At 36.8% G+C, this 25,873-nt stretch overlaps 1 protein-coding gene across 1 annotated transcript; it reads left to right on the plus strand.

Annotated features, from left to right (window-relative positions):
• Nucleotides 1-286: 286 nt before the first annotated feature.
• On the plus strand, nucleotides 287-25,641 carry PTP4A2 (protein tyrosine phosphatase 4A2). The gene is made up of 6 exons (XM_031464613.2): nucleotides 287-428; nucleotides 14,492-15,184; nucleotides 17,405-17,497; nucleotides 20,632-20,762; nucleotides 22,113-22,187; nucleotides 23,128-25,641. Exons 2-6 carry the CDS (start codon nucleotides 15,089-15,091, stop codon nucleotides 23,234-23,236), a joined length of 504 nt encoding a protein of 167 aa, XP_031320473.1. The 5' UTR covers nucleotides 287-428; nucleotides 14,492-15,088; the 3' UTR covers nucleotides 23,237-25,641.
• Nucleotides 25,642-25,873: the final 232 nt, after the last annotated feature.

The following is a 25,873-nucleotide window of genomic DNA, read 5'->3' on the forward strand; positions in this document are numbered from 1 at the left end:
GGCGCGCCCCGTAGCGCCCCCTGAGGGGCGGTGGCGGGAGCTGGTTCCGGCTGCGCGCGCAGCGGTGGTGGCGGCGGCGCGATCGGCCGAGCTGTAACCGTCGTCCGTCCCGTAGCGGCTGGAGCGGCAGCGGCGGCCGGGTACGGCGCGAGGCGACGCCACTGGGCAGCGGCGGCAGCGGGGACAGCGGCGGCAGCCGGAGACGCAGCGGCGGCCGCAGCAGCAGCAGCAGCAGCAAGACGGACTCGTGGACACGCGCCGCCGCCGCCGGGCCGGGCCGGGTGTCGCGCGCCGAGGCTGGGGGGGAGTCGTCGCCGCCACCACTACCGCCGCCGCCGCCGCCGCCGCCGCCGAGGTGACTGAGGAGAGAGGCGCCTCCTCGCTCCCGCCGCCGCCGGACTTCAATGCCCAGTTCCCAGCTCAACAGCGTGAGTGCGCTGCTCCCGGGCGGCCCCCGCGCCGGCTCCCGGGGCCTCCGGGCAGGGAAGGCGGGAGGCGCCGCAGCCATTAGTGCAGGCCCGAGACACGTCCCCGGAAGGAGGGCCGGGCCGGGGCCGGGGGCGGGGGAAGTGCGGCCGGGAAGCGTGGAGAGCGAGGGTGGGTGAGGAAGGGGGAAATCGCGCGTGTGGGAGGGGGAGGGACGTGTGCTGAGCGCGAGAATGTTGAGTGCGGGGGGAAATGTGCGTGCGTGAGGGCGAGAGTGTGAGTTGAGGAGAGGGCTGAGTGTGCATGTGGGGGGAGAGAGAACGTGAGGGGGAAAAAGTGTGGATGGGGGAGTTGAGGGCAGTCTCCGGTGTGAGTCGAGGGGGAATTGGGAGTGGGGTGGGGCGCAGGGGAGGACAGTGGATGGAGGGTGGAGGGGAGAGCGCGTGTAGATGAGTGTGAGTGAGTGTCAGGAAGAGCTAGTGGGGAGCGTGTGGGAACGAGTGAGTGGGGATAATGAGTGTGTAGGGGAGAGTGGGGTAAATGGGGGGAGAGTGAGTAAGTGGGGGAGGGAGAGTAGCGTGCGTGGGGTAGAGTGGTGGCGGGGGAGAACGTGAGCGCAGTGAGAGGGAGGTTGGCGAGAAGGTGAATGGCAGGTGGGGGAGAGTGCCTGCGATTGTCCAGTGTGTGAGCAGGCATACTGGAGGCTCTCCTTGATCATTGTCTAGGGCCATAGTGAACCTGGGTGTCCTGGGCTAGGGAGTTCTTTCCAGGAGCATCTTGTCCCCGAGTCCTTCAAGTATGAGGAAAGGGTACAGAAGTCTATTCCAGTGGCACTACCATCTTCTGGCAGTGTGATTGCTTTTTTTTTTTTTTTGTAAACCGCTCCCTCCATTCCCCACGTCCCCCGCCAAGTTTCCTGACATCCAGGTAAATTTCCAAGTTTGTCAAGCATATGATTGCGATCTTTAGGGCTCTGAGAGCTAACTAAAACAAACTTGTGTACTGCTCAGAATCTTAAGCTCTTTCCTTTAGAGTGTTCAGAAGCATGGACCCTTTTTAAAGTACTGCTGGTTTTTCATGTGAGAGATATTTTATAGTTAGGTAAATTGAAGTAGTATTTTTTAGGTTTTGGCTCTTTCCTACCCTTTTGGAGAGAAGCTTTTAAGAAATAGTAATAATGATAATAGTAATGATGTAACTGTTGATGATGAAGAAGAACCATTGGCCAGTTTATTATTTCCTGGAATTTGTCAAGATATGAATAAAGTATCTAGAAGTTCTAGCATCACTATAGGCATTCAGCAAATGCTTGTCTGTTTGGAGTCACCAAACTATAACCACTGCTGGATTAAATATGGTAGTTATTTGCTGCCATGTTCTGTATTACAAAGTAGTTTCAGACAGGAAATGAGTGAAGTTATGCCTTGTTCAATGTGCAAAAGGAAATTAAGGCTTCAGAATGACACATTACTAAGGCTTCATCATCACTTGCCAGGATACCATTTGTTGGTGAAGATGGTAAGTTTTTTTGCCGGTATTCTGATCTTGACATTTTATAAATTGTTTCTTATGAGATAGTGAATGGACTAATCATTGTCATGGACTTTCCCCAGATTCTTGTGTTGTAGAAGAAGGGATTCTTGATGAAGAGTACCTTGTTACGGTTCTTATATCATAATGATGAGAAATCTCTTAGAATTTGGGAGTCTTTCAGTATAGACATAGAGTAGTGTGATCCTTTTGGAAGCAGACAGAATTACAAGCAAAATCACTGATGTGTAGTTAGAAGTCGGAAATTATATTTTTCTTACAGTTTTCTTTTTCTCAATCACTGATGTGCTCTCTGCTTTCAGAAATAGGATATAGTATTATTACTATTCAATGGGGGACCAGATTAATTAGTGTTAAGTGCCTACTATGTACCGGGTGCTTTTTGTATTCCCATTTAATTCTCACAGCCACTATTAAAAGGTGGTAGGTGTCCTCATTTACGTTCATTTGGCATGTATTGAGTGGTTTCTATTTGCCAGGCGTTAGGGATACAGTGATGAGATGAAGAGATTTAGAGACTCAAAGATGTAAAGTAACTTATCCCACGTCACAAGGCAATAAGAATTGGAGCTGGATTAAAAACCCAGGTCAGACGCCAAGTCCTTGATTTTCCTATTAATTACCTTCGAAATAGGTTGTTTCACTTTGAGGTTTCTCATCCACACAGTTGACCTAGCAGCTTGTACAAATGAGAGATGTTGAAGTTAATACAGAAGACTTGAATGGCTGGAGGCAAGGAGATCATTTAGGAGATGCTGACTTGAGGCTCTTTGGGGCCTAAGTTAGGCTAGGCTTTTATGTGGGTGGAGATTCTGCCTTGAAACTCTCTTGGGGCCTCAGGGTGTGTGCTTTGAGACAGAGTTTTTATGAGGCACCTGGGATATGTCTGGGAGAGGAAAGTCTGATTAAAGAAACCCCAGCAGCCTTTTCTGTTTTTTATTTTGGGGGAAAGAAGACTGCATTTATTGGGGCTGAGAGTCAACCAGAAGTCGTCACTTCTTTGTGAAAGTCTTTCTCTTGAGCTTTGTGGGATATTTACCTCAGGAGATTGTGAAGATCAAGTGAGAAAATACATATGAAAGCACTTTGTTGCTTATAAATTGAACTACAGATTCAAAGTATTATCACTAAGACTTTTCTACTAAGGTAACAGTTTGTTACATTTAGTAGCTGGAAAAGGCTGTTAGCATTTTAGACCACCTATACAAATGACAAATTGTTTAGAACTGCTGAACCGGGTATATTCTGACTCAGAACAGCAAAAGTCAAACCACTCCCTCCATGAGTCAGTCAAGTAATATTTAATTTGAACGAACCAAATTTATAGGCAGAAACCCTTTACAACATCATTGAACTTTGGTGGCACTGGGGAAGAGTAAATGTTTGAACACTTTTGCACATACTTTCTTAAAAAGTCTGAAAGCCCCATGTTTATATTTTACTTGAAAAGACATGTGAACAATGAAAAACAGATTTATTTTTCTTAAGATACAACTTTTTGTTCATTTTGTCTTTGAAGATAACATTTCTATATGAAGTAGTTACAGATTTTGAGACACAAAGTTAAAATTTAATGGAGATTTATTTTACAAGGTTTGACTGTACTCTTCCTCTTTTGTTGAAATGTGGAATTGGTAACCAGTGAAGCCTCTAGAAAAAGTATTTACAAATAAGATTCAGAGGAGCAATACATAAATTTTTAGCTGTTGCTCTTGGAAGAGTGAAACTTAGAGTGAAGCCAGTTAGGCTGATTTCTTCAAGTGCTATTCCGTCAGCTATACTATTTACAGAAGTTGGGGATCTTTACAAATTTCGAGTAACTGGAAATCAGGACCCATAGTTTTCACATGGAAGACTTAGTTCTCTTTTTTGAATAGGGTAGTGGTAGAGATTTTGAGGTCTTGGAATACTTGTGAAGATTGACATTATGCTTCAGGTTTCAACATTCCCTTCTTGAGAATCTTCTTTATGCTAAATCACAAATCATCTCATTTAAAATTCGTAATAGTTCTGTGAGTGATGGCATTCTTTCAATTTTACAGATAAGGAATTGGTTTAGAGATCAATTGTTGAATCCCAGTTAAAGAGTAGCAATAAATAGATGGCAGTGGATTAAAAAAAAAATGTTTCCCCTTGGGGCTTAACATACTTAAGTCTCTTTCTGGCTACCCACCCACCATCATTTTACAGGGAGTTATGTAGGAATTAATAGATGTCAAGGAAGTTGGCCTTTGTTTTTGCTTGAAATTTAGTTTTTAAGTTTCTGTTTGATTAAAAGATACTTCAGTTACTTGCGTATTTTTTTTGCTCTTTGGGGGTTGTTGCTACTTTGAGACTTTTCTCAAGATACTAGTTGGGTTATATAGAAACTGATGGTTATTCTCTAGGTTTGTAAAGCAAGAGTCCTTGATCTTACAGTTCAGATAATTTTGTACCATGGGTTTGTTAAATGAACAATGGGTGCCACCAATTAAAATTGCTTGGGAAATGGGATTTGAGTCTCTTAATCTGAAATACTAGAAGAGTCTTTTATCTGTTTTCAACTTCAGAACTAGTGTATGTATAGAGATGTCTGGTAGCTTTCTCTGGTTATCCTTTGTTTTATTGACTGAACCACATTCTCTAGCTCCTTTGACTTCCTGGCCAGCCTCTTGGGACTTGAAGCCTTACAGGATTGCTTGATGTAGAGCTCAAGTGGGTATTATATGTAAATCTTTTGCTCCTTGAACTTGTAGAGGTCTAGGCTAGGCTGGAAACTCACTACTCTAGCACCTCAATGAAAGAAGCTGCACAGCACTGCGGGCTCTGTCCACTTTCCACTTACCCTATGGAGTTACTAGGACCCAGATGAGAAAATAACCTTTCTCCTGCACATCTTAAGGTGGTTTTCCCTGCATTATTTGTTCCATCAGTATGGATTTACAGGACATAAACTCTGCCAGAAAAATGGCTATGAGGGGTTGACAGATTATACCTATAGTTTTTAATGTGACTTGAATACAATTTTTTTTTTTTTTGCTCGCACTGATTTCTTCCCTGTAGGTTCTATAATACAGCATCCACTCTGTCTTAAGTGTCCTAGAAACTAAATTTCATCATTTGAATATAAATTTATATTGCATGATATTCCTTTTTCAACTAGAGAATTTTAAGATTAAGCTTTTCTGTGACCCTTTCTTTGCTAGTTGAGCCTGGTTTGAAAAAATATTTTGACCATTAGAACTGTCTTTACCTTTAGAGAATTGGTGTATTTAATTCCTTTCATAGTATTTTTGGGTTGAAATTTCATTCTTCTCAGAAAATGTTAATTCTTTTGGCATAAAATGCACACATGATATGTTTGCTTTAGCAGATCAGATAAATTACTTTATATTTTTATTTCTGCAGTGGTCAAAAATGTTGGCTCTTAACTAATGTATTGTTTGACAAGAATTCAAATTCACAATCAAGTTGTCTTTTAGTTTTGAGCTTAACTTTTTTGCATTCTTCCTGGAAACATTCATTAGATTGGAGCACCACAGTCTCTGTAGATTGGATTTATATACATATGTTGATATTTACTATTTTCAGTAGCAAAACGAATTGATGTGTTGCCTTCTTTTCATTATCGGTGAAGAGCCTATCATGAGGGAACAGAGTGACTGGTTAGTGCAGAAGGATATGAGTCATCAGCAGGATTTGTCAGCAAATTGAGAAGGATGTGATGGAGAAACAACAGATACTAGTGACATTATTCTTCATTCCACACATGTGGTTACAAACAGGTTTCGTTTTGGTGATTGGTTTAAATTATTCAAATAATTTAGATCTTTCTGGATGAAGAGCACATCAAATTTAAGTCATAGCCTAAACTCTGAATTGTTTTTCTAGTGAGATGGGATATTCATTTAGAGGTCAAGTAGAATTTAGTTAAACTCACATCTGTTTACTAGGGAAAAAAAAATTCAGCTATCAGATAGGTTTTAGTAAGCTGAGGGGCTATTTTTTGTGAAGCTTGCCAACTAATATGGTAATATTTGTTTTCCCTCCGTGAGCAAAGAATTACTTCCTTACTACTACTCTGCTTTTTAAATTCCTAAGAGCTTTTATTGCCTTTGAATTGGTCTGAATTCTCAGCATGGTCAAGGTCCCCGCTGAGTTACCTAACCAAAGACAGTTCCTTTCTCAAGTCATGCTACCATAGGCTATCACTGTTTCTACCAGTCTTGTCATAACATTTTTTTACCTTTCCTCAGAAGTCTTAATTAATCCTACTCCATTCTACTGGTGATTATTTTTTGTCTTCAAAGTATGTAGCATTAATAATGAAATTTTAATGCCCGTCATCAAATGTTTTTCACCCATGTTGATTCTTCTAGGATCTTGATCCTGGATGGTGATTGTAAGGTGTGCACACACAGCTCCATAAATGCTTGTTGTAAGATTAGATGTGCTGCATTTTGGTATCATTCAGAGCTGGTATATTGTCCCTCAACTCAGTAAGCATTTGGAGGAAGAAGACACAAAAGATTAAATTTTGCATTCTTTGAGAAGAGAAGGAGGGTGAATCCGTGTTGAACTAAGCTAATGAGCAAAGAATAATAACCCCTTGACACGGCATTATAGAGATATTTCACAATTTTTACTTCACATATGTAATGTGAAACAGTTGCTTTCACTGTATGATTTTTAAAAGATTTTTGAATATTATATTTTATGAAAATAAACATCAAGTCATTATTGGGCAACTAGTGGCTAGACAGTGTATTTTAAAAGGCCACCAGCAGCTAAAAAATGAATGATTTGGGTTCTTGTCTGTTTATCTTGTACTATACTTAGTGCACAGAGAGATGGCTGTGAAGTATAATGTGATTTATAAGAAGCAAATTTAGGAGAGGAAGTGTAACTTACTTAGGGGAAACTTGGACCAAAATGCCTTAACAGCAGAAAAATTCTGGGGCTCAAACAAAAGAATTTATGCTGACAAGATATAATTAGGAATGTTTCTATTCCATATCCTGTATATAGAGAGCTTCCTTCCCCCCTTTTGGTGGTGGATACTTGAACAGGACCTTTAAATATACTCAATACATTAGGCAAAAAGGGGAAATGAAAGAGTTAACCTGACCCATGAACTGCTGAGCTCTGAAACGTATATTTTAGATAATGCTAACAATAGCCTGGAAGTTTTTGCTTTGCATGCTGCTCGTGTGCTGTAGGTTATTTTGAAAGGTGATTCAAATAACCTTTTCCCAAGTATCTATTTTGCAACTTCAGGGAACTTGCAGCTGTTACAGTCATTCTAACTGTCCTGATATAGCTCAGAAAACATTCAACCCTGTGTTGACAGGGTGAATTCAGGTGTCCTTTGGATTCTACTGAATTTGCTTTATTACAGTTGAATTTCAGAATCTGAAATACGTTTCTTTATTAATGAAATAATCGATTCAGTGGTTCTTGGTTTAATGTATGTGTAGTGATGTTGGAAACTAAAATGATTAAGACTTAAATTGTTCTCCAGGAAAATTATTTACCATTTTGACATTAAAGAAAGGATGGAAGGAAAGAAGAAAACAAATATTAGAATTTAATTTTATGGGAGTGAAGCTGAATTGGAGATAGTTCTCTGTTGTATGAAGGAGGATAGCATAGTTATTTTGGAAAAGAATGTGTGTGTGCAAACTTTATAATAAAGAGGCTTGGGAGTCCTGAAATGTACATAAGCTCAAGTCTTTAAATGTAAAACATTTAAAGGAGAGGATAGTCATGATACCTTTGCCTGGAAATGGAAGTATGAATGAATAGAATCAATTTAATAGAGCTATTGAAGTTAATTTTTAAAAGATTCACTGAAAACAATAAGATTAATGTCCAATATTAGAATGGTACTGTTAAGACTTTTAATGTTTTTACTGGTATTCAAGTCACTTTTTAGAAAAAGTAAAAATTGGCCATAGTTCTGTTATCTCCATTTAAATTTTGTTTATGAAAGGAAAAATAACATTGGACAAAGAGAATTCAGCTGGAGAATTGCTAATCTTTAGAGGAACAGTAGAGTACAAAATTGAAAAGTAAATATTTTCAAATGTGGTGTGAAAATATTTAACGCAATTTTTGTCTTAAAGTTATTTGTAGAGGTAGGAATTACTATAAAAGGACAACTACTTCTAATCACCAGGGTACATACAATTTGAAAACCACTCCCTTTTTATTTGAGTGGTAACAGAGCCCACAGGACTTCAGAAAATGACTGTCACTGTTCTCAGAAGCAGGTGTGATTGTTGGTTAATTGCTTTCCTTTTCTTTTTGAGTGGCAGGCCATGTGTGTCCTGCTGGTTCTGAAATGTTAAGATATTTTCCCACCATCAAGGTCATAATTTCTTTTTATAGAACTAATTATTGATTTGTGTACTGGAACTTGATTCTCAAGTTCCCTCCTTAAATGAGGAAGTGGAAAAGCGGGAATAACCAGGGGAGTAACTATGAAACTTTTTTTAGCAGTAAGAAGCATCTTGTTATTTTTAGCTTGTCTACAGATATTTTGGATCCTAATTTGTGTAGAATTTAGTGGTACCTCTTTCCTTGTCAATTCCCCAGGACTGTAGTCAGTAGGGAGGAGAACTAGCATTAATTTGAATGGTCTGAGTTCAGGAAGCCAGATGTATTCATTTTTAGTTTGATAAATGCAACAATGGAGGGATGAACAAAGACGAGTAGTACAGAGTGTGGAGCTCCTGTTTCTGCAGGGCTCTGATGAGTTGGGAGTAGGCTGTGAATATGAGTGAAATTTCAGTTTGAGACCAGTTAACCAGAAAAGTGTTGTTTTTTTTTTTTAAATGAAGTATAGTTGGTACAATTTGTTACTTTCAAGTATACAACATAGTGATCAGACATTTAGATACCTTATAAAATGATCACCTCTATAATTCTATAACCATCTGTCATCATAAAAAGTTATTACAGTTTTATTGATTATATTCCTTGTGCTGTATATTACATCCCCATGACTTATTTATTTTATAACTGGAAGTTTGTACCCCTTAGTCTCCTTCAGCTTCTTCACCCAGTCTCCCATCCAGAAGATGAGTGTTTAATTAGCAAAGTTGAGTACTCTTTAATTTACAAGATACTTTTTATCTCAGATGGTCAAAATGCAGTAGATACAGTAGTTCTTTACAGATTTCTCTACTTTTCTTCCTTGATGGTTGTGAAGATTTGATGATTTGTTGTCTGAATGGTCAGGCTTCTACAAGTTCTTAACAGTTACTCAAGACCTTGACTCTTTTTTTTCATAGGCCCCGTATCTAGTCTGTGGACAAATCATTTTGGGTTATACCTCAAAGTATATCTTGAAATTGATTCATATCCTTTCAATTGCTACTTCTCTGGCCCAAGCTTCGGTTTCTTTCCTGCATTATATATAGCATCGGTCTCCTACCAGAGCGCCCTGCTTCCACCCTTACTACTCAAGTAATCTGTCTCCACATAGCATCTAGACTGATCCTTTTAAACATAAGTTGTATCTCTTGCTTGGAACCTCTTACTTTTCTCTGAATGAAAGCTGAATACTTCTATTTTTTATCCCCAAATACTTCTGTTGACCCATAAGGTTCTCTTTTTCTCTTCTTACTTCTCTGACCCCATTCGTTCCCTTGCCTTCTCTGCTGCCCCTTGTTGTTCCTATAACACTCCAAGCATGGCCCCACCTCATAACCTTTGCAAGAGCTAATCCCTCTGCCTAGAATACTCCCTCAAATATCTGTTTGGCTTACAACCCCAGGTCTAGGATAAAATGTCACTTTATTCATTGAGGCATTTCCTGATAGCCTTATTTAAAAGTGGAATCCCCTCTCCCTTCTGGCATTGCAGATTTTCCTGCTTTGCATTTTTCTTCACAGCAGTGACATATTTTATTTGTATTTTTGTCTTGTAAAATGTACGGTCCATCCTAACAGGGATTTTTGTTGTATTTACTGCTCTTACTGCACCTATAAGAATATATGATACACAGTATGTGTCCAATAAATATTTGAATTTATATATTCTTAACTAACCAAGTTACAGGGAAAATGTGTAACCTTTCATGAGAGTGAATTCTGTACTGTTGACAGATTATTTATACTTGTGCAGGTGTCTTCAATGAGGTGAAATGAATTTGTTTTAGGAAAAAATTGTTGCAGGGTATTAGTCTTTTATACATATTATGCTTTCATGTTGCCTGCTTGTAGAAACCAAACTGACTCAAATTTGCATGACTTCCTGTAGAATTTCTGGTAAGAAAAGTAAACAGTAAGTGTATACTTGTTCTTCAGACTGTTGCTGTTAGATTTTATTTGCTAAGATCTGGAGTTCTTTATCGTACATTTATTTATAATATGCTGTTTTAATTTGGTGAATATTGGCGTAGCTTATTGAATTAGAAGATTTATTGTATCATTTACTTCAGTTTGGAAATAGAGGTGATTTTCTCAATGGAAGGCTTGATGTAAATGGATTGACAGGATTTTTGAAAGGATGTCCAGTAAGTTTGGGTTACATTAAAAGGGGCTGATACTGTAAAGTTTTCTCATGCCCTTAAATTCTCTGTATTTATATTTGAACTTAGAATTACAGTTGTCAAATCAGGATCTCAATTTTACTCAATAATTTAGTTTCTTTAACAAAGAAGAAAGCTGTCTTTCTGGAATTGGGTAGGTATAGGCTTGCCTGGGACAGAGGGACTAGCTCTTTTGAGGTTCTTTGTAATCCAGTGGTTGTAGCACTCTTAAAGAAATAGTTAAATTGTAAACCATTGTAGGGTTCTTTATCACCCTAGAATTCAAACTAAAAAATTAAAGTGATATATGTACATGGAAAAAAAATTGAAACTGTTCAGAAGGTATGTATTGTAAATCATGGTCCTGACCTCCAGCTCTAATCCCCTCCACCCCCAGGCAACCACTGTTACCTCTTCTGTTTGTGACTTTTCAGATAGTCCATGAGAATGAAAACATACACAGTACTCACAAATATTTCTACGTACTGTTCATACTGTCATGTACCTTGCTTTTTTCACTTACTAGTGTTCCTTAGCCATCTTTCCATATCAATTTATATAGATCTTTTTTACGCTTTTTAACCTCTGCATAGTTTTCTAACATTGTGTCATGATTAAATGATGGATATTGTATTATTTCATACATTTTGGTTCTTTTGATTCTCATCTAGGTAAATGTTAGCAATATAATATTGACACTGGTCATTTAAACTCTTAACATACCTCTCTTCAGAGTTGTAAGTAGTCTCTGGTGTGTTACTGACTTAGTCTTACTGGCAGTGCGGTCTCTTAGCTTGGTAGGCTTCTGCTTGCTTGCTCTTCTTCTAGTCTCCTCTTGCTTCAATCTTCTTTCTCTTTTCCTCTTCCTGCCCTTCCTTCTTAATTTAAAAGGATTTCTCTGTCATAGACCATCCTTTCTAATCTGTCAGTGAAGTTATGTTCTTTTGTTAAAAATGGAAATGTTGCCTGGAAATGGAAATGTCCCAAATTCAACATTTTAACAGTTACATTCTGTAAAAGATAAGGGTATGGAATATTTGGATGCATATTGAATTGGATCATTGTTACTTGTCAAGTAGACCAGCCTCTTCCATCATCTGGTAAATTGAAACAAAAATTAATTTTTATTTACATAGGTAGAGCAAGATTAATGCCAGAGAGAAAATTTTAGAAGAAAGTTTTTCAGTAAGATATACAGGTGCTGAGTTTATGCTAAAATGTAGGGCTCTGTAACTTTTGAGTACTTTCCAGCTGTGATAGGTTATGATCTTTTTACAGACTATTTGCTTTACATTCTTATGGGTGTCACAGAAGTTAACATTATCTAAATTGACAGGTGCAAGAACAGTTCACTGTTGATACGTAGTTCAACTCTTGAGAGAAGGGGAAGGAACAGAAGCTTGCTTTTTTACCATGTATCTGTTAACATTGATAGAACATACTGTTTCATTTGGCAGAAATTCCTTTGCTGGGGATCTCAGTATGGTATTAAGAATTGAAAATCTAATAATGAATTATCCTTATCCCTGGAAATGGTCCTTCCAAAATGAGCTTGGAGGAATAAGATGGGATAAAGGTTATTCTGTTTGCTGAGCAAACACCAGTGACCACGTAGAAAACTTAATGCTAGAGCTGTAACCTTTTAAGCCTGGACATCACTACAATGCGTGTCTTTCAGCGCCTTTCTCAGCTGACACACATACTAGCTGTGATAACATCATTAAACCAAAGGGATTCAAACAGGTTAGAATTTCCTTGTGTTTAGCTCTGCACTGCATGCAAACCATTGTTCTTTGAGTAGTTACTTGAATAATCTTTTCTCCCCTTATTATAAGGTCAAAGAGTTGCAAATGAACATCCAAGCAAATATTTGAAGAAAAGTTACACTTCGATGAATAAGATTATGATTTGGAAAATACGTGGGTACCTGCATTAGTCAAATTGAAGGAAAAATAAATAGGGAGTTAGGAGACCTGGGTTCTTGTCCTTGATCTGCTACCAATTAGCAGTGTGATCTTAAGTCATTTTAACCTCTCTGGATCCCAAACATCAATTTTTTTTTAAGAGATCAGTATATTTGGTCTCTTAAGTTTCTGCTAGCTTTAAAATTCCTTGACTATACAATGGAGTACTCTATGAAATGGGTAATCTGAAGTGGCTTGTTTTGGGGGTACAGTTAGAATCATGAGTTAGATTATGAGTTAGAAAGAGTGGTGGTGTATATTTTTGTTTTCTTAGTTTGAATGTAGAAGTTTTGTGTTTTTACTGTAGTGGATAACTCATTCTGCTGAGGTATTGAAGTTCTTATGCCATTTTGAATTCCTATGTATCTCTTATATTTTAGGAATGTTTTAGTTTTGTGCTTGTGTCTATGCTAATATAATCAGAAGTATGTAATTTACAAAATAAAATGTCTAAAGAGTATTATAAAAAGAAGACTTGAGGATAGAAGATGAGGCTTGAAAGTTGGAGACTTAGGTTCGTTCTTATCTGTTTGTTTCTTCCTGCAAGTGCCTCTGTAGTCATTATCTTTCATCTCTCTGGTCACAGTCATCTTTTTTAGAGTTCTAAATAAGCATTGGTAGCTTAGGGAAGAGACAAGTAAAAGAACTTAGACCTTGTCCCTTTTTTCCAGAGGAATTTATGATTATGTTGACACTCTGAGGCAGCTATATAGATTACTGTGTTTCAAAGAAATAGGCCTAAAATAATATTAAAAATACTGCCACTTCTCTTTCTTGCCTTGTTTTTGGTAGGGATTAATACTTGGTCAGGTGAATGCTGTGTGAATTAGTGACCTTTAGATGCTTTTGTACTCTTGAGGCAGTGATGAGAAATAGTAAAAAGGTAAACTGGACTAGAAACGGGAGGATGGAATTTATGCATTTAGTTGAGTTAGCTGACATTGTGGGACCTTGGAAAAAATACGGGACTAACAGAAGGCTTGGGTTTGAATTTATGCTCAACTAATTCATTCACCTTAGACAAGTCACTTCACTTTTCTGATTCTCTTTCCCCGTAGGTAGTAAAAACCACTCAAAATTGTGAGGAAAAGAAGGTAATTTTTTGAAAGTACTTTATGACCTGATATCATAGTTGGGGCCAATACATATATCTTGGATAGAAAGAATTAAATCCTCAAAGTGGAATTTTTATAAATATCCTTCATTCATTTACAGATACAATTTTAAGCAAAGTACTTAACCATCAAAGCAGAAAAATAAGGAGATCATTGTGAACTTTTCATGGAGGGAAGGTTTCTTTAAGTATCTTTTAATCATTTAAAAATGATTTTAAATGAATTTTAAAATTTAATCATTTTCAAATGACTTGAGTTAGAAATTATCTTTTTAGTACAGAAAATTTATTGAAACCTGTTTTAAAAAAAAGACATACTTGACTTTTGAATTTCTGACTTTTAAAACTCTTGGTATACAATTAGACACAACATTGTAGATTGACTATAACTCAATAAAAAAAAATGTAAAAAAAAAAATCCAGACACACACACACACACACACACACATAAAACTCTTGGTATACACTTTTATCCGATTCTTCATAGATGGCAGTAGTTTAGAATTGTTACCATTTCAGATGTCTTTGGGCTCATAAAGAATGTATTCTTTTATTTTTAATTGACGTTTAGTCCATATATAATGTGTTAGTCTGGTGTACAGCATGGTGACTCAATTATATGCACAGACATATATATTCTTTTTCATTATAGGTTACTGCAAGATTGAATATAGTTCTTTGTGCTATACAGTTGGACCTTGTTGTTTATCTATTTTGTATATGGTATTTAGTATCTGCAAATCCAAAACTTCCAATTTTTCCTTCCCCCTTTCCCCTCTGGTAACCATAGTTTATTTTGTATGTCTGTGAGTCTGTTTCTGTTTTGTAAATAAGTTCATTTAAGAATGTATGCTTGACTTTGGGCGTTGTGTTTACTATGCTATCAACCTCCAGTTCATTTTATATATGCTTTTCTTCCAGGTTTTTTGTTGGAATATACGTTGCACATTTATGGCGATTCTGAGCGTGAGGGCAGACTTCTGCCAGGCTCAGCACAGCATTTCCGCTGACAAGTGAGCTTGGAGGTTCTATGTGCCATAATTAACATTGCCTTGAAGACTCTGGACACCGAGACTGGCCTCAGAAATAGTTGGCTTTTTTTTTTTTTTTATTGCAAGTGTATTTCTTTTAATGACTCCAGTAAAATTAAGCATCAAGTAAACAAAAGTGGAAAGCGACCTACACTTTTAACTTGTCTCACTAGTGCCTAAATGTAGTAAAGGCTGCTTAAGTTTTGTATGTAGTTGGATTTTTTTTGGAGTCCGAAGGTATCCATCAGCAGACATTGAGGCCCAAGTTGAATTTGGATTCAAGTGGATTCTGAATACTTCTGCTTATCTTGAAGAAAGAAGCTTCTTAAAGAATAAACAAGTTGAATAGAGAAAACACTGATCAATAATAGGCATTTTAGTGGTCTTTTTAATGTTTTCTGCTGTGAAACATTTCAAGATTTATTGATTCCCCCCCCCCTTTCCCATCACACTCACACACGCACGCTCACACTTTTTATTTGCCATAATGAACCGTCCGGCCCCTGTGGAGATCTCCTATGAGAACATGCGTTTTCTAATAACCCACAACCCTACCAATGCTACCCTCAACAAGTTCACAGAGGTAAGATTGTAGCATGGTCTACTTTTTGGATTGATTTATACGTAAAAATCCCATTAAAAACTAACACCATTGTAAAGAAATCTTTTATCTGTGGAGTGTGTATCTATTTTTACTTTAAATTAAACACCTAACCCCTTACCTCTTGGCCTTTCTCTTGCCTTCTGAGATGGCTTGCACTCTGTCTATGGAGTGTACATCTCTCTAAATAAATTTACTTTTACTCAAAAAAATAAAAAAAAAATCTTTTACCACAAAGCCATTTATTGCTGTGATTGGAATGTGGATGGTCATCTTGCCAATCTTTGTTTGAATTGAGTTGAATTAATTACAACAGATTTTTCAAAGAACATTATAGAATTCGGGGAGATCTTAGAGATAATATAGTCCAGTATTTTTTCTTAAAGCCTTTCAGCATTATTAGCAGTTCTTTTGTTATACTTTCAATAATAAAAGTAATTAACATTTATTGAACACTTAGTGTGCACCCAGCATGACAATAAGCAATTTTATGCATTATATCATTTTCTTCTTACAATAATAGGTACCATTATTACTTCTCTCTTTTAGATGAAGATACTGAGGTTCAGAGTAATTTAGTAATTTGCTTGAAGGCATGCAGCGTATGATAGAACTATCTCTGACACTAAAACCCATTTCTGCCTCCAGTATTCTAACCACTTTTGATGAAAAGCTACCTTAGAACTACTTAGCAATAGTAATAGTCATATACAAGGATCCAGAAACTTAGGGGGAAGGAAAGATATTATAGGTAGCATTTTTATGTCAGATACTGCATTTTTTCCCATTGGTAGCAGTAGAGAAACTTTTTGTACTTCATTCAACATTTGAATACAAGCTTTTTAATCATTCTCAGCTTGTTCATTCTCAATGTGATTTCTGTTGATGTATTTATGGAGCAGTTAGAGAGCTAGATGAACTCCTAGGAATTCTGAATCAACCCTCTCACTTTATAGATGGGAGAACTGAATTCAGAACAGGTTTTGACTTGCTCAGGTTCACAAATATTTACCATAAAAATTTCTACCATAACCTTTCAATGAATAGCTACTGTGGAGTTCATTTTAATGGGATTTTATTTGTATTTTGAAATTAAAAGAAATTCCTGACTCAGTGTATAACACTAAGAACTTTCCTGAGTCTGTTTTGTAAGAAGGTCTTTTTGTGAAAAATAAAGTCCCTTAGCAATTAAGATAACTTTACTCTTTAACCAGATGATGGACACTTCTTGTAGGGTATCACTGTTCCTGCTTATTTATACTTTTAATTCTCTGAGCATCTTAACTTCGTGTACACAGTGTACCAGTTGATTCCAGGCCTGTATGCCCTCAGGTTGTTCAGTCACCTTTAAGCTTGGCTGAATTATGTGATACTATTTTCAGCCTGTGAATTCCTTGGTCATAGTCTCCTGCACCTATAAAAAGATGTTGGTTGGCCCCTTGAAGTTCAGTAGTCACTGGATTAGGCATTACTATAGGTGGACTTTTAAAGGAGCAAGTCTTCTGGCTATAATTGTGTGTTAGTTGGCTTTATAATATAATACTTTTTAATCTTAATTTCAAAATTACTTTTATTTGTTCCTTTAAATTAAAAAAAACAATAAGTACTTACTTATGTAAAAATTAGAAGATAACAGATAAGCAAAAGACAATTTAAAAATACTTAACTGTTATACTTGGTTTTTTCTGTATATATGTGTATATTTATAAATATACATATAGATAGGGTCACACTGTGTATTAGAAAAAAAAGTCCCCTAACCTCCTTAGTATTAATTTTATAGCTGTCATAGTATTCTTTATGAAGTGCTATACTTTCTTTAACCATTCATCTGTTTTTGGACTGTTAATATTTCTAGCTTTTCACCATCCCAAACAACCTGTGCTGAACGTACTGGTACCTAAATCTTGGTGTATATCTTTAATTATTTTATTAGTATAAATTCCCAGAAGTAGAATTTCTAGGTCAAAGTGTATGTGTGCTTTTAAAGTTTTTGTGTTATGCTACCAAATTGCCCTTTATGAAGATGGGTCTTACTGATGCTTTTACTGAGATTACAAGTGTCCAGTATGTATGTTTTTACAATGAAAATGATTTTGATCTTTGTCTAAGAATGAGGGCTCATTTCACTTTATAAGAGTATATTTTAAAAGATTTGGTTACAGACTTTAAAAGCAAGTTCTGTTATATTTTTCTTTAAAGGAACTTAAGAAGTATGGAGTGACAACTTTGGTTCGAGTTTGTGATGCTACATACGATAAAGCACCAGTTGAAAAAGAAGGAATCCACGTTCTAGTGAGTGTGTAGTGTTTTAATTTTTCACTACAAACAAGTTGTACCTTTTAAACAGATATTTTTAGAACTTGGCACTCATAGTTTGCTTCTTAAACTTATAGGAGATAACAACAATCATAGCAATTTACTAAAATTTCTTTGGCAGTTTTGTTCATTTATGCCCTTAAAGTCTATACATACAGAGTATTTTCAGCAAGTAAAAAGCAAAATTTAGTGCACACTTATTTCAAGAAAATGGAAATTTCATTTTGTTTTCTTTAGGAAATTAATGTGATAATTTAGCTTTTGTTTCTAGGCTGCTGGTTTGAATCTGACAAAGTAATTTCCATCAGACATTTTAAAATCACATAGAAATACTCTCTTTTGCTTTGCAAGTACAAATTAGTTACTTAATATTTTGTGGATAACTTGTAGGGGACAAAAAAGTGGGAGAAGAGGATAAGAAGGAAGAGGGAGAAGGCATCTTGCTCCAGAGTAATCAGCATAGTTTTCTGACACTTGGGTAGGTTTCTAAGAAGCTTTTGTATGACTAGATTTCTTTCATAGTTCAATTTGAACATAGAGACTGGAATTAGTTTAAATCAGATTTCTCCTTGGCCCTTAAAAACACTGTTTTTATTATTGGAAATAAGAACCTCGGATTAGGTAAAATTTTATACGGTAGTCCCTAAATAGCTGTCTAAATTAAAGGAGCGTATATTGAAATGACCTTACAATCTTAGTATCCTAGAACCATTTGACATAATTGTGGGAAGCCATTGTTCTGGGAAGACAACTGGAGATTTTTGAAGTAGTTGAATAGGAAGAAAGTAATAAGGAAGGTAAAACAAGGTTTTGTTCCTATTTTTTATAGAGAGGTGGTTCTGCAGTCCTTACTGCAGTGGTTAGTAGTTGAGAAGGCAGTTCATGTAAAGAAAATAAATGTCCTGTTAGTAAGACAGTTGTCTTATCTGATCCATAAAGTTTCCTCACCTCCACTTTGGTGAAAACACAAAAATTAAATAGCCAAACATTATGTTTTTTAAAATGTATTTTAATAGTATGGCATAGTAATAATACTTTGCTTCATTCCCATTTTTAAATGACTTTAAGGACCCCTCCCTGGAAATCACTGGGGATAAGTACGAACATGTGTATAATGTTAAAAAATGACAACAACAACCACAACAACAGAATTTTAACTTCTGAAATTAAACCAAATACAAGTTCTTTTTCCTATATTGTGAGTATGTTATTTAGGGGGTTAATGAGCAATCAGTTCATTTTGACAGATGCCATGGTGAGAAAATGAACTGCAGATTGACCGTGGTCTGTTTGGATCAGTAATGTTGGTAAACACCTTTATGAAATAGAAATGAACTAAAGAACTAGTTTGTAAAAGATAATGGTAGGTCTGGGACTTATTCCAGGCCTTTAAATCTAGGCTTCTGTTTTATTTTGTTTTAAAGAGCTGTGATCAGATAAAATTAAAGGTCTAACTAAAGCTTGAAAAAAAAGAACAAAGACATTCAGAATTAAGCTTGGAATTTTCTTTTTTTTCCTAGGCAGAAATTTTAAGTTGGAATGTTAATTTACTTTTGCTAGGTGAAGAGGGTTTGGTACATTTTATGAGAGAATAGCTCCAAAGTTAAGACCTTTCAACCCTTTGACCAGTGTTCTTGCAAATCAGAGGCACATTGGAAAAGACTGATGGTGGTTTTAGGCATGTCAGTTTGAAGTCCAGATGGTTCTAAATGATTACTTTAGTAGGGTTTTTTTGATAGAAACTGCTTGTATGAGTAAGTGAAGCATGTCTCATATTATTGTTTCTTAACTAGATGAGTTTTAGGGAGTATTAGAGGAAGTAAGCTCTCAGCTAAGGTAGTTACTGATTTTACTGCTATTTACAGTTAAATTCTGTAGTGACATAATGATAACATCGACAACTCTTTAATTATTGGGCGTAGTTGACAAATCAAACATAATGTGCTGTCATAGCTAATGGGCTACGTGAAGTGTTCTAGTGATGCCAGTAATGAGTGCAGAATCAATTTAGTGCTCTGTTACTTTTCTCTTTTTCCTTCTCTAGTATCTTAAAGTGTCCTTATCCAGTCTCATTAGAGTAATGTTATATTAAAAAAAAAACACCACTGTATCTTTGCATTTCTGTCCTTGAAGCAGATGGGAGAGATGGTAACATGAATCTCTCCCCAACTTTCTTCAAAGCTGATTTGTGTTGGATTCTCAGGACCTCATAATAGTTAACAAGGGAGACAAATCCCTGCCTGTGTTGTGAGTGCATATGGGGTTGGTCTTAACTGAAAAACCCAAATCGATGAATATAAAAAGAGAAAGGAATACTTGAGAAAATAATCTTCATTTGCTCAGGATCCTGTCATGCAGTGCTGTGCTTGTTTAATGGGACATGTAATTTAGGCAGAGCTTTAAAAATATTTACTACTTGGCTTTTAAAAAATACATATATAAGCACAAGGATGGTAGTATGTTTCTGTTATGATCTGCTAACTATTAGAAATTACTTAATCAGAAAGCCTTAAATTTTTTTTTAATTTATTTTTTAATGGAGGTACTGGGGATTGAACCCTTGTGTATGCTAAGCATGTGCTCTACCACTGAGATATTCTCACCCCCCAAGAGAGCCTTTCTTTAAAGAAAAGACATCATAACTTAGAGCTGTTTGGGGGATAATCCTTAAAAATATTTATAGAGACCAAAACCAGTTGGTACACTTCTTCGCCAGAGTGAACTTCTAAATCATATTGACAGGTGTGTCATTTCTTACTTTGTCTTGGTTTTGACTTTAGCTTTCTCTACTGTGTCTAATTACTGCTCTATTCAGATAAAATATTTGAAGAACATTAGCCTCTTATCACTCTGGTAAGAGCCTTTCAGCTTTCTAAAGATAAAGTTTGATGCTTATAACACTTCATCAAGAAGGCTAAGTTGTTTGACACACTTGAATTTTGATCTTGGATCATTTTTCAGCAGTGACCAGAATTGGGGGATTAAGAATAGCTATATATAAGTACAGTTAGTGCAGTTAGGCCTACCCTACGTCCTGTGCAGCTATTGTGCATTAGGATGTTAATTCTGGAGAAAACATCAGTTTAATGTAAAAGATCTTTTCCTCCCAGGATTGGCCATTTGATGATGGAGCACCACCCCCTAATCAGATAGTAGATGATTGGCTAAACCTACTAAAAACCAAATTTCGTGAAGAGCCAGGTTGCTGTGTTGCAGTGCATTGTGTTGCAGGATTGGGAAGGTAAGCTCTTCTCCTTTTGTCTGTGAATTCTTTATCAAAAATTTCACTTTGTTAGAAATTTGCATTTATTTCACTAAATATTAAATTACTAAAAGGAAAGGAAATGAGAGCAAAAGCTGAGGTAATGATTTCTCAAAATAACTTTTTATGTTTCATTTTTTTCTCTGAGTTTGATACCATACTAGATTTAGTGGGTGATGGTTAGGAATAGTTTTGAAACTGATTTAATGTAATTATCTTATCTTTGGACCAAAAATACAGTCTTAATTTAGTATGTTTTCTTTTTCTCCTCATTTCAAGTAATCAAAGGTTTAGGTCTTTGAAGTGGGCAACAAAGTTAAAATAATTTTAGATTTGAAGACTTTGTACATGGTTAATTTCAGATTGAGATGAATGAGAAGTTAATAGATGGAGAGCAGATGGTGGAACCTCAAACTCCTGAAAGGAGATGTATGGAGAAAGGAAATGGACTTTGATTTTAAAACATCTTTGAGCACTGCATTGAATGGTGTTGCAACACTCAGCAGCAGCAGAGTAAATGTCAGTTTATGATGTGCACTTTGGCTCAGAACACTAATGCAGGCTGCTGTTGTCTCAGGGTGGTGGTGACTCAGGCTGTTACCTCTGCTCAACCCTTTTGTTTGCTCTTTTCCTTTTTTGCAGTTTAGTGTACAGTTTCTTCTTCAGGGTCAGAAAGTTTCAGTCCTTATCCTGGAGGGTAAATGTCATATTCTAACTTGACTTGGGGCAGTTTTTTAAACTAACAGCTATCCTAGTTAGGTAGTCAGTCCAAAGATAGTGCCCTGTAATGGACTTTTTAAAAACATCATTTCTTTTGTTAGATTAAAATATATATATACTGGTATTGAAAGCTGTTCCTAACTACCAGTTCTGACGCTCTCCTAACTCATGGAAAGAATTTTGTTGAGGAAGTCTAGCACCTTTTTAGTATTTGATGAGATGACAATGAAATTGATTTGTAACAAAAATTCTGAGACACTCAAGATAATACATTTGGTCATTTATTTTACTGTGATAATGGTTAAAGAGCAATGAAGAATTTTTGATGACAAAATGATGGGAAAATTTGAGATATAATGTGGTGATGTTTTAAACAGTAAAGATTTCTTAACTGTTTAGAATTTAGTGCTTTACTAAAAATAGAAAGTATCATAGACTCTATCATGATCGAGATATTTTTACTATATAGAGAAATATCAGTTATTTTAGTATACTGGAACAAGGAAAGCTCAAGCTTTACATAGTTTTAGTAGTATGTAATTCTGAGTTTTAAAAAATCCTTTAATTCCAAAGACCTGTGTTTATTTACAAATGAGCGTCTCTCTTCAGGGCACCTGTGCTGGTTGCACTTGCTTTGATTGAATGTGGAATGAAGTATGAAGATGCAGTTCAGTTTATAAGACAGTGAGTATGAAGTTTTATGTTCAGAAACACATAAAGCAAATCATCTAAGAGGAAGAAATTATAAAAAGTATCCATTTATAGTACAGAGTAATTTGCTGTCTTTGGCTTCAAATATTGTTTGAAGATATCAAAAATAGCAAGTGATAAATAGATTCACAGTACTACTACTGGCCCCCAGATTTGAAGATTTTCTAATTGAGGTGGCAAATTTGGACATTGTAGAATATGTCCAGTATATGACTTGAATATCTAGGAATGTTTAAAATGAGTAACTAGGTAGTAGAGTCTCAGTGATCTAGTGTCTCTTTTAATGGATGTCCAAAATGCCTTCCAGGTGCAACCCTCTGTGACCCAGAGGGAAGGAAGAAACCATAGAGGAGCAGTTAATCACCTCGGACTGTTAAGTGACCTGTTCGTCACAGAATCAGGATGGTAGTGCCCAGATAGAATTGTGACATCAATCTGGAGTAACAGGCCATGCTATTTTGTTGTCCACAATTCTTTGGCAGTTACTGTCTTGCCCTTTCCTTTTTAATTTTTTCTTAAGAAAGAAAGAGAGAGTGAGGGAAAGAAATGACTGTGACAAAGGGCATGAAATGTATGGTAGTAGCTCTAGGAAGGTAACACATTTCAAGGAATGCCATCTGTATCTGCTGCTTCATATAAATACTTACTCATTCATCCTAAATACTTGCTGCCAATTCTAATCTGAAGAATATATTAATTGGGAAGAGTATAGTCAGATGTCTCTGAATAAACCATTCTGATATTTATTAAACGATTAATAGACTCTAATGAGAGTCAGCAAAGAAAACTTGTCTATTCTTTTAGGAAGGCACAGCAAGTTTATGTTTCAACTCAGCCCTTTCACTTAAGGAGTGATGTTGTATGGGAAACGCTAGTTTTAAGATGATAAATTTTGCCGTTCTTTTATTTTCAGAAAAAGAAGGGGAGCATTCAATTCCAAACAGCTGCTTTACCTGGAGAAATACCGACCTAAGATGCGATTACGCTTCAGAGATACCAATGGGCATTGCTGTGTTCAGTAGAAAGAAATGTATACAAAGGCTGACTTGATTGTGGCATTTAGAGGGAACTCTTGGTACCTGGAAATGTGAATCTGGAATCTTAACTGTGTCATCAAAGTAGTGATGGATTCAGTACTCCTCAACCACTCTCCTAATGATTGGAAAAAAGCAAACAAAAAAGAAATCCCTTTATAACGTGAATAAAATGTTTAAGAAAAGAATAAGAGAAAGAAAAAAGGGATTAATTCAGTGAAGGATGATTTTTGCTCCTAGTGTTGGAGTTTGAATTTCTGCCAAGATTGAATTATTTCAAAATCTCCTGTCTTTTTTAACTTTCTCAAAATAGGTCTGTAAGGAAAACCAGCAAAACATTAGCCTGTGCAGAACCATCTGTTTGGGGAGCACACTCTTCCATTATGCTTGGCACATAGATCTTCCTGTTGTGGGATTTCTTTCTTTCTTTCTTTTGATTGGGGGGGAGGGGTGCAGTATGTTTTTTCCCTTCTCACCTTCTCCTATCCCTCTCCCCCCTCCCCCCCCCATACAAGTTGTAGATGGAATAGGAGAAGCCCACGTTGCTGTAGATGTGCGTGCAGTCTGGCAGCCTTAAGCCCACCTGGGCACCTTTAGAAAAAAGCAAAACAAAACACAAAAAACACCAAAAAAAAAAAAAAAAAGAAAAAAGCAGTGGCAAATGTATTTTATGATCCAGGTGGTTTTTAGTCTTTACTGATGATGGGGTATTCATGTTGATTTCCTTTCCTGAAAACCCTATTCAGCATTAGGCAAAGTAGCCGAGAGCTTTTTGTTTTGATAAATTTGTGGGGAAACGGCATTTTAAGAGGACTCTCTCTTCTCAAGGAACTTAGCTGAGAGTCGAGTTTTCTCTGTTCCAACCGATGAAGCTAAGTGGGCAACCCAGAGACTTGTTCTCTGGAGGGGAGTACTCCAGGCCGTCGCTAAAGACGTGTCCGGGCGAGCATTAGCACACTTTCTACGCTTCGTAGAATTGTGGGCTGTAGCATTACTCTGATTTTTTATCTAATGATGTCAAAGAATGCTGGTAGTTTAAAATTTTTATTTTAGGACTTACTTGTACTCTTCAGGAACAGTCAGAGGAGTAGCAGCAAAGACACAATATTTTAGACTTGAGAAATGCCTGTAACGGGTGTTTTCCAAACTGCCCCCTGTATGTACAGTTCAGTTTAACCACTGATTGCCTTGTTATTTTCTTACTAGGTTCTTTCTGAGATTAAAAAAAAAAATTGCTGGTTCAAAACCAGCAACGCCTAGTGAGTATGTGTCCACAGGCCGTAACAGGGTAGAAGAGAGACAATAGAGCAGCTCAGTGAGTAGCAAAGGACTGTGTGGTTAGTGAAGTGGTACAGTGACATTTTTGCAGACTCTTTGCTGGGGTCAGTGTGCTGATCTAGAAAAGCTGTTTTTCTGCTCCTTTGCAGAAGGCAGTTGTGACCAGGCTGCACTGACAGAGCAAGTTGGAGGATACCATCAGGGGCTCACACACACTCCATCTCAATATTACATACTTAATAGTGCTCTGCTTCTAAGGATTTGAGTAAAGTCTTAGGGTCATGTCCTGTTGGAATTTGCTATGCAGAGCCATAAATTTCCTGTTTTGTTAGGATCAGCTATGCCAGTAGGAATGGACTGGGACCTTGTCTCACACTGATGATACCTCAGATGTTGGGTGGCTATGTGAACTGCCTATTTCCTATGCCGAATTGTTTTGATTTTTAAATAAATGAAAATCTGTAGATTCTCTTCTCCCCCATCCCAGAAAACAAAGCAAAATAATGCTTTTTGAAATTGTTTCTAGGATTTTAAAGTGAAAAATGATGGTACTATCCAAAATTCTTTATTTCAGAACCTGACAATAGATTCCTTATTAAAGGCTCAAGATCAAAATAGCGTACCCTCTAAGCTCAGATAGACTGTGGACTCCAAGGGTTTTGATCAATACCATAACAACCCTTTTTCCTTTGACATGCTCTGATTTTTGTTGTTTGGAGGGAGGGAGGGAGGGAAGGAGGGATGGGGAGAGAGAGAGTGTGCATATGTGTGTGTGTGTGTGTGTGTGTGTGAGCGAGCATGTGGTATCCACCAGTATCAGTGCCTGCCCGAGATAGGAAAATTACATTCCTGGTTCTGTATGAGGAGAAGGGTGTATAAAGCAACATGAAACATTAGCCCTCATTTTGTTTTAAATTACAGACTAATATTAATTGTTCTCAGAACTGGATCTTTAAAATTAAAAAAAATTTTTCTTTTGGATTTAATGAAGTATTGCTAGCTGAAGCCAGTTTGACATGGTGAGAGAGATGTCAGACTGATGAAAGGTGTGCAGCCTGACTTAAAACCAAACCCTGAGCCCTTTTAAAGAACAATAAAACATATTTTACATGCTCTTTGTCTGTGCATTTGTTCTCCACCCTCAGGCTGAGTTTCATTTATGTCACCTTGGAAAACTTGGTATTCGCAAGTCCTGTTTTGGGTCCTAATAATTATTGCAAGGAGGTGAAATAATTAAAGTTTGGAAAGTTCAAAGATTTCATGCCTCCCAGGTTTTCAATAAAGGCAAACTTAACAGTAGCTGGGATACATCTGGTTCATTTTCTGGTTCAGTTCTTGGACACAGCA

This window comes from Camelus dromedarius, chromosome 14, assembly GCF_036321535.1.
Source record: "Camelus dromedarius isolate mCamDro1 chromosome 14, mCamDro1.pat, whole genome shotgun sequence".
NCBI lineage: Eukaryota > Metazoa > Chordata > Mammalia > Artiodactyla > Camelidae > Camelus > Camelus dromedarius.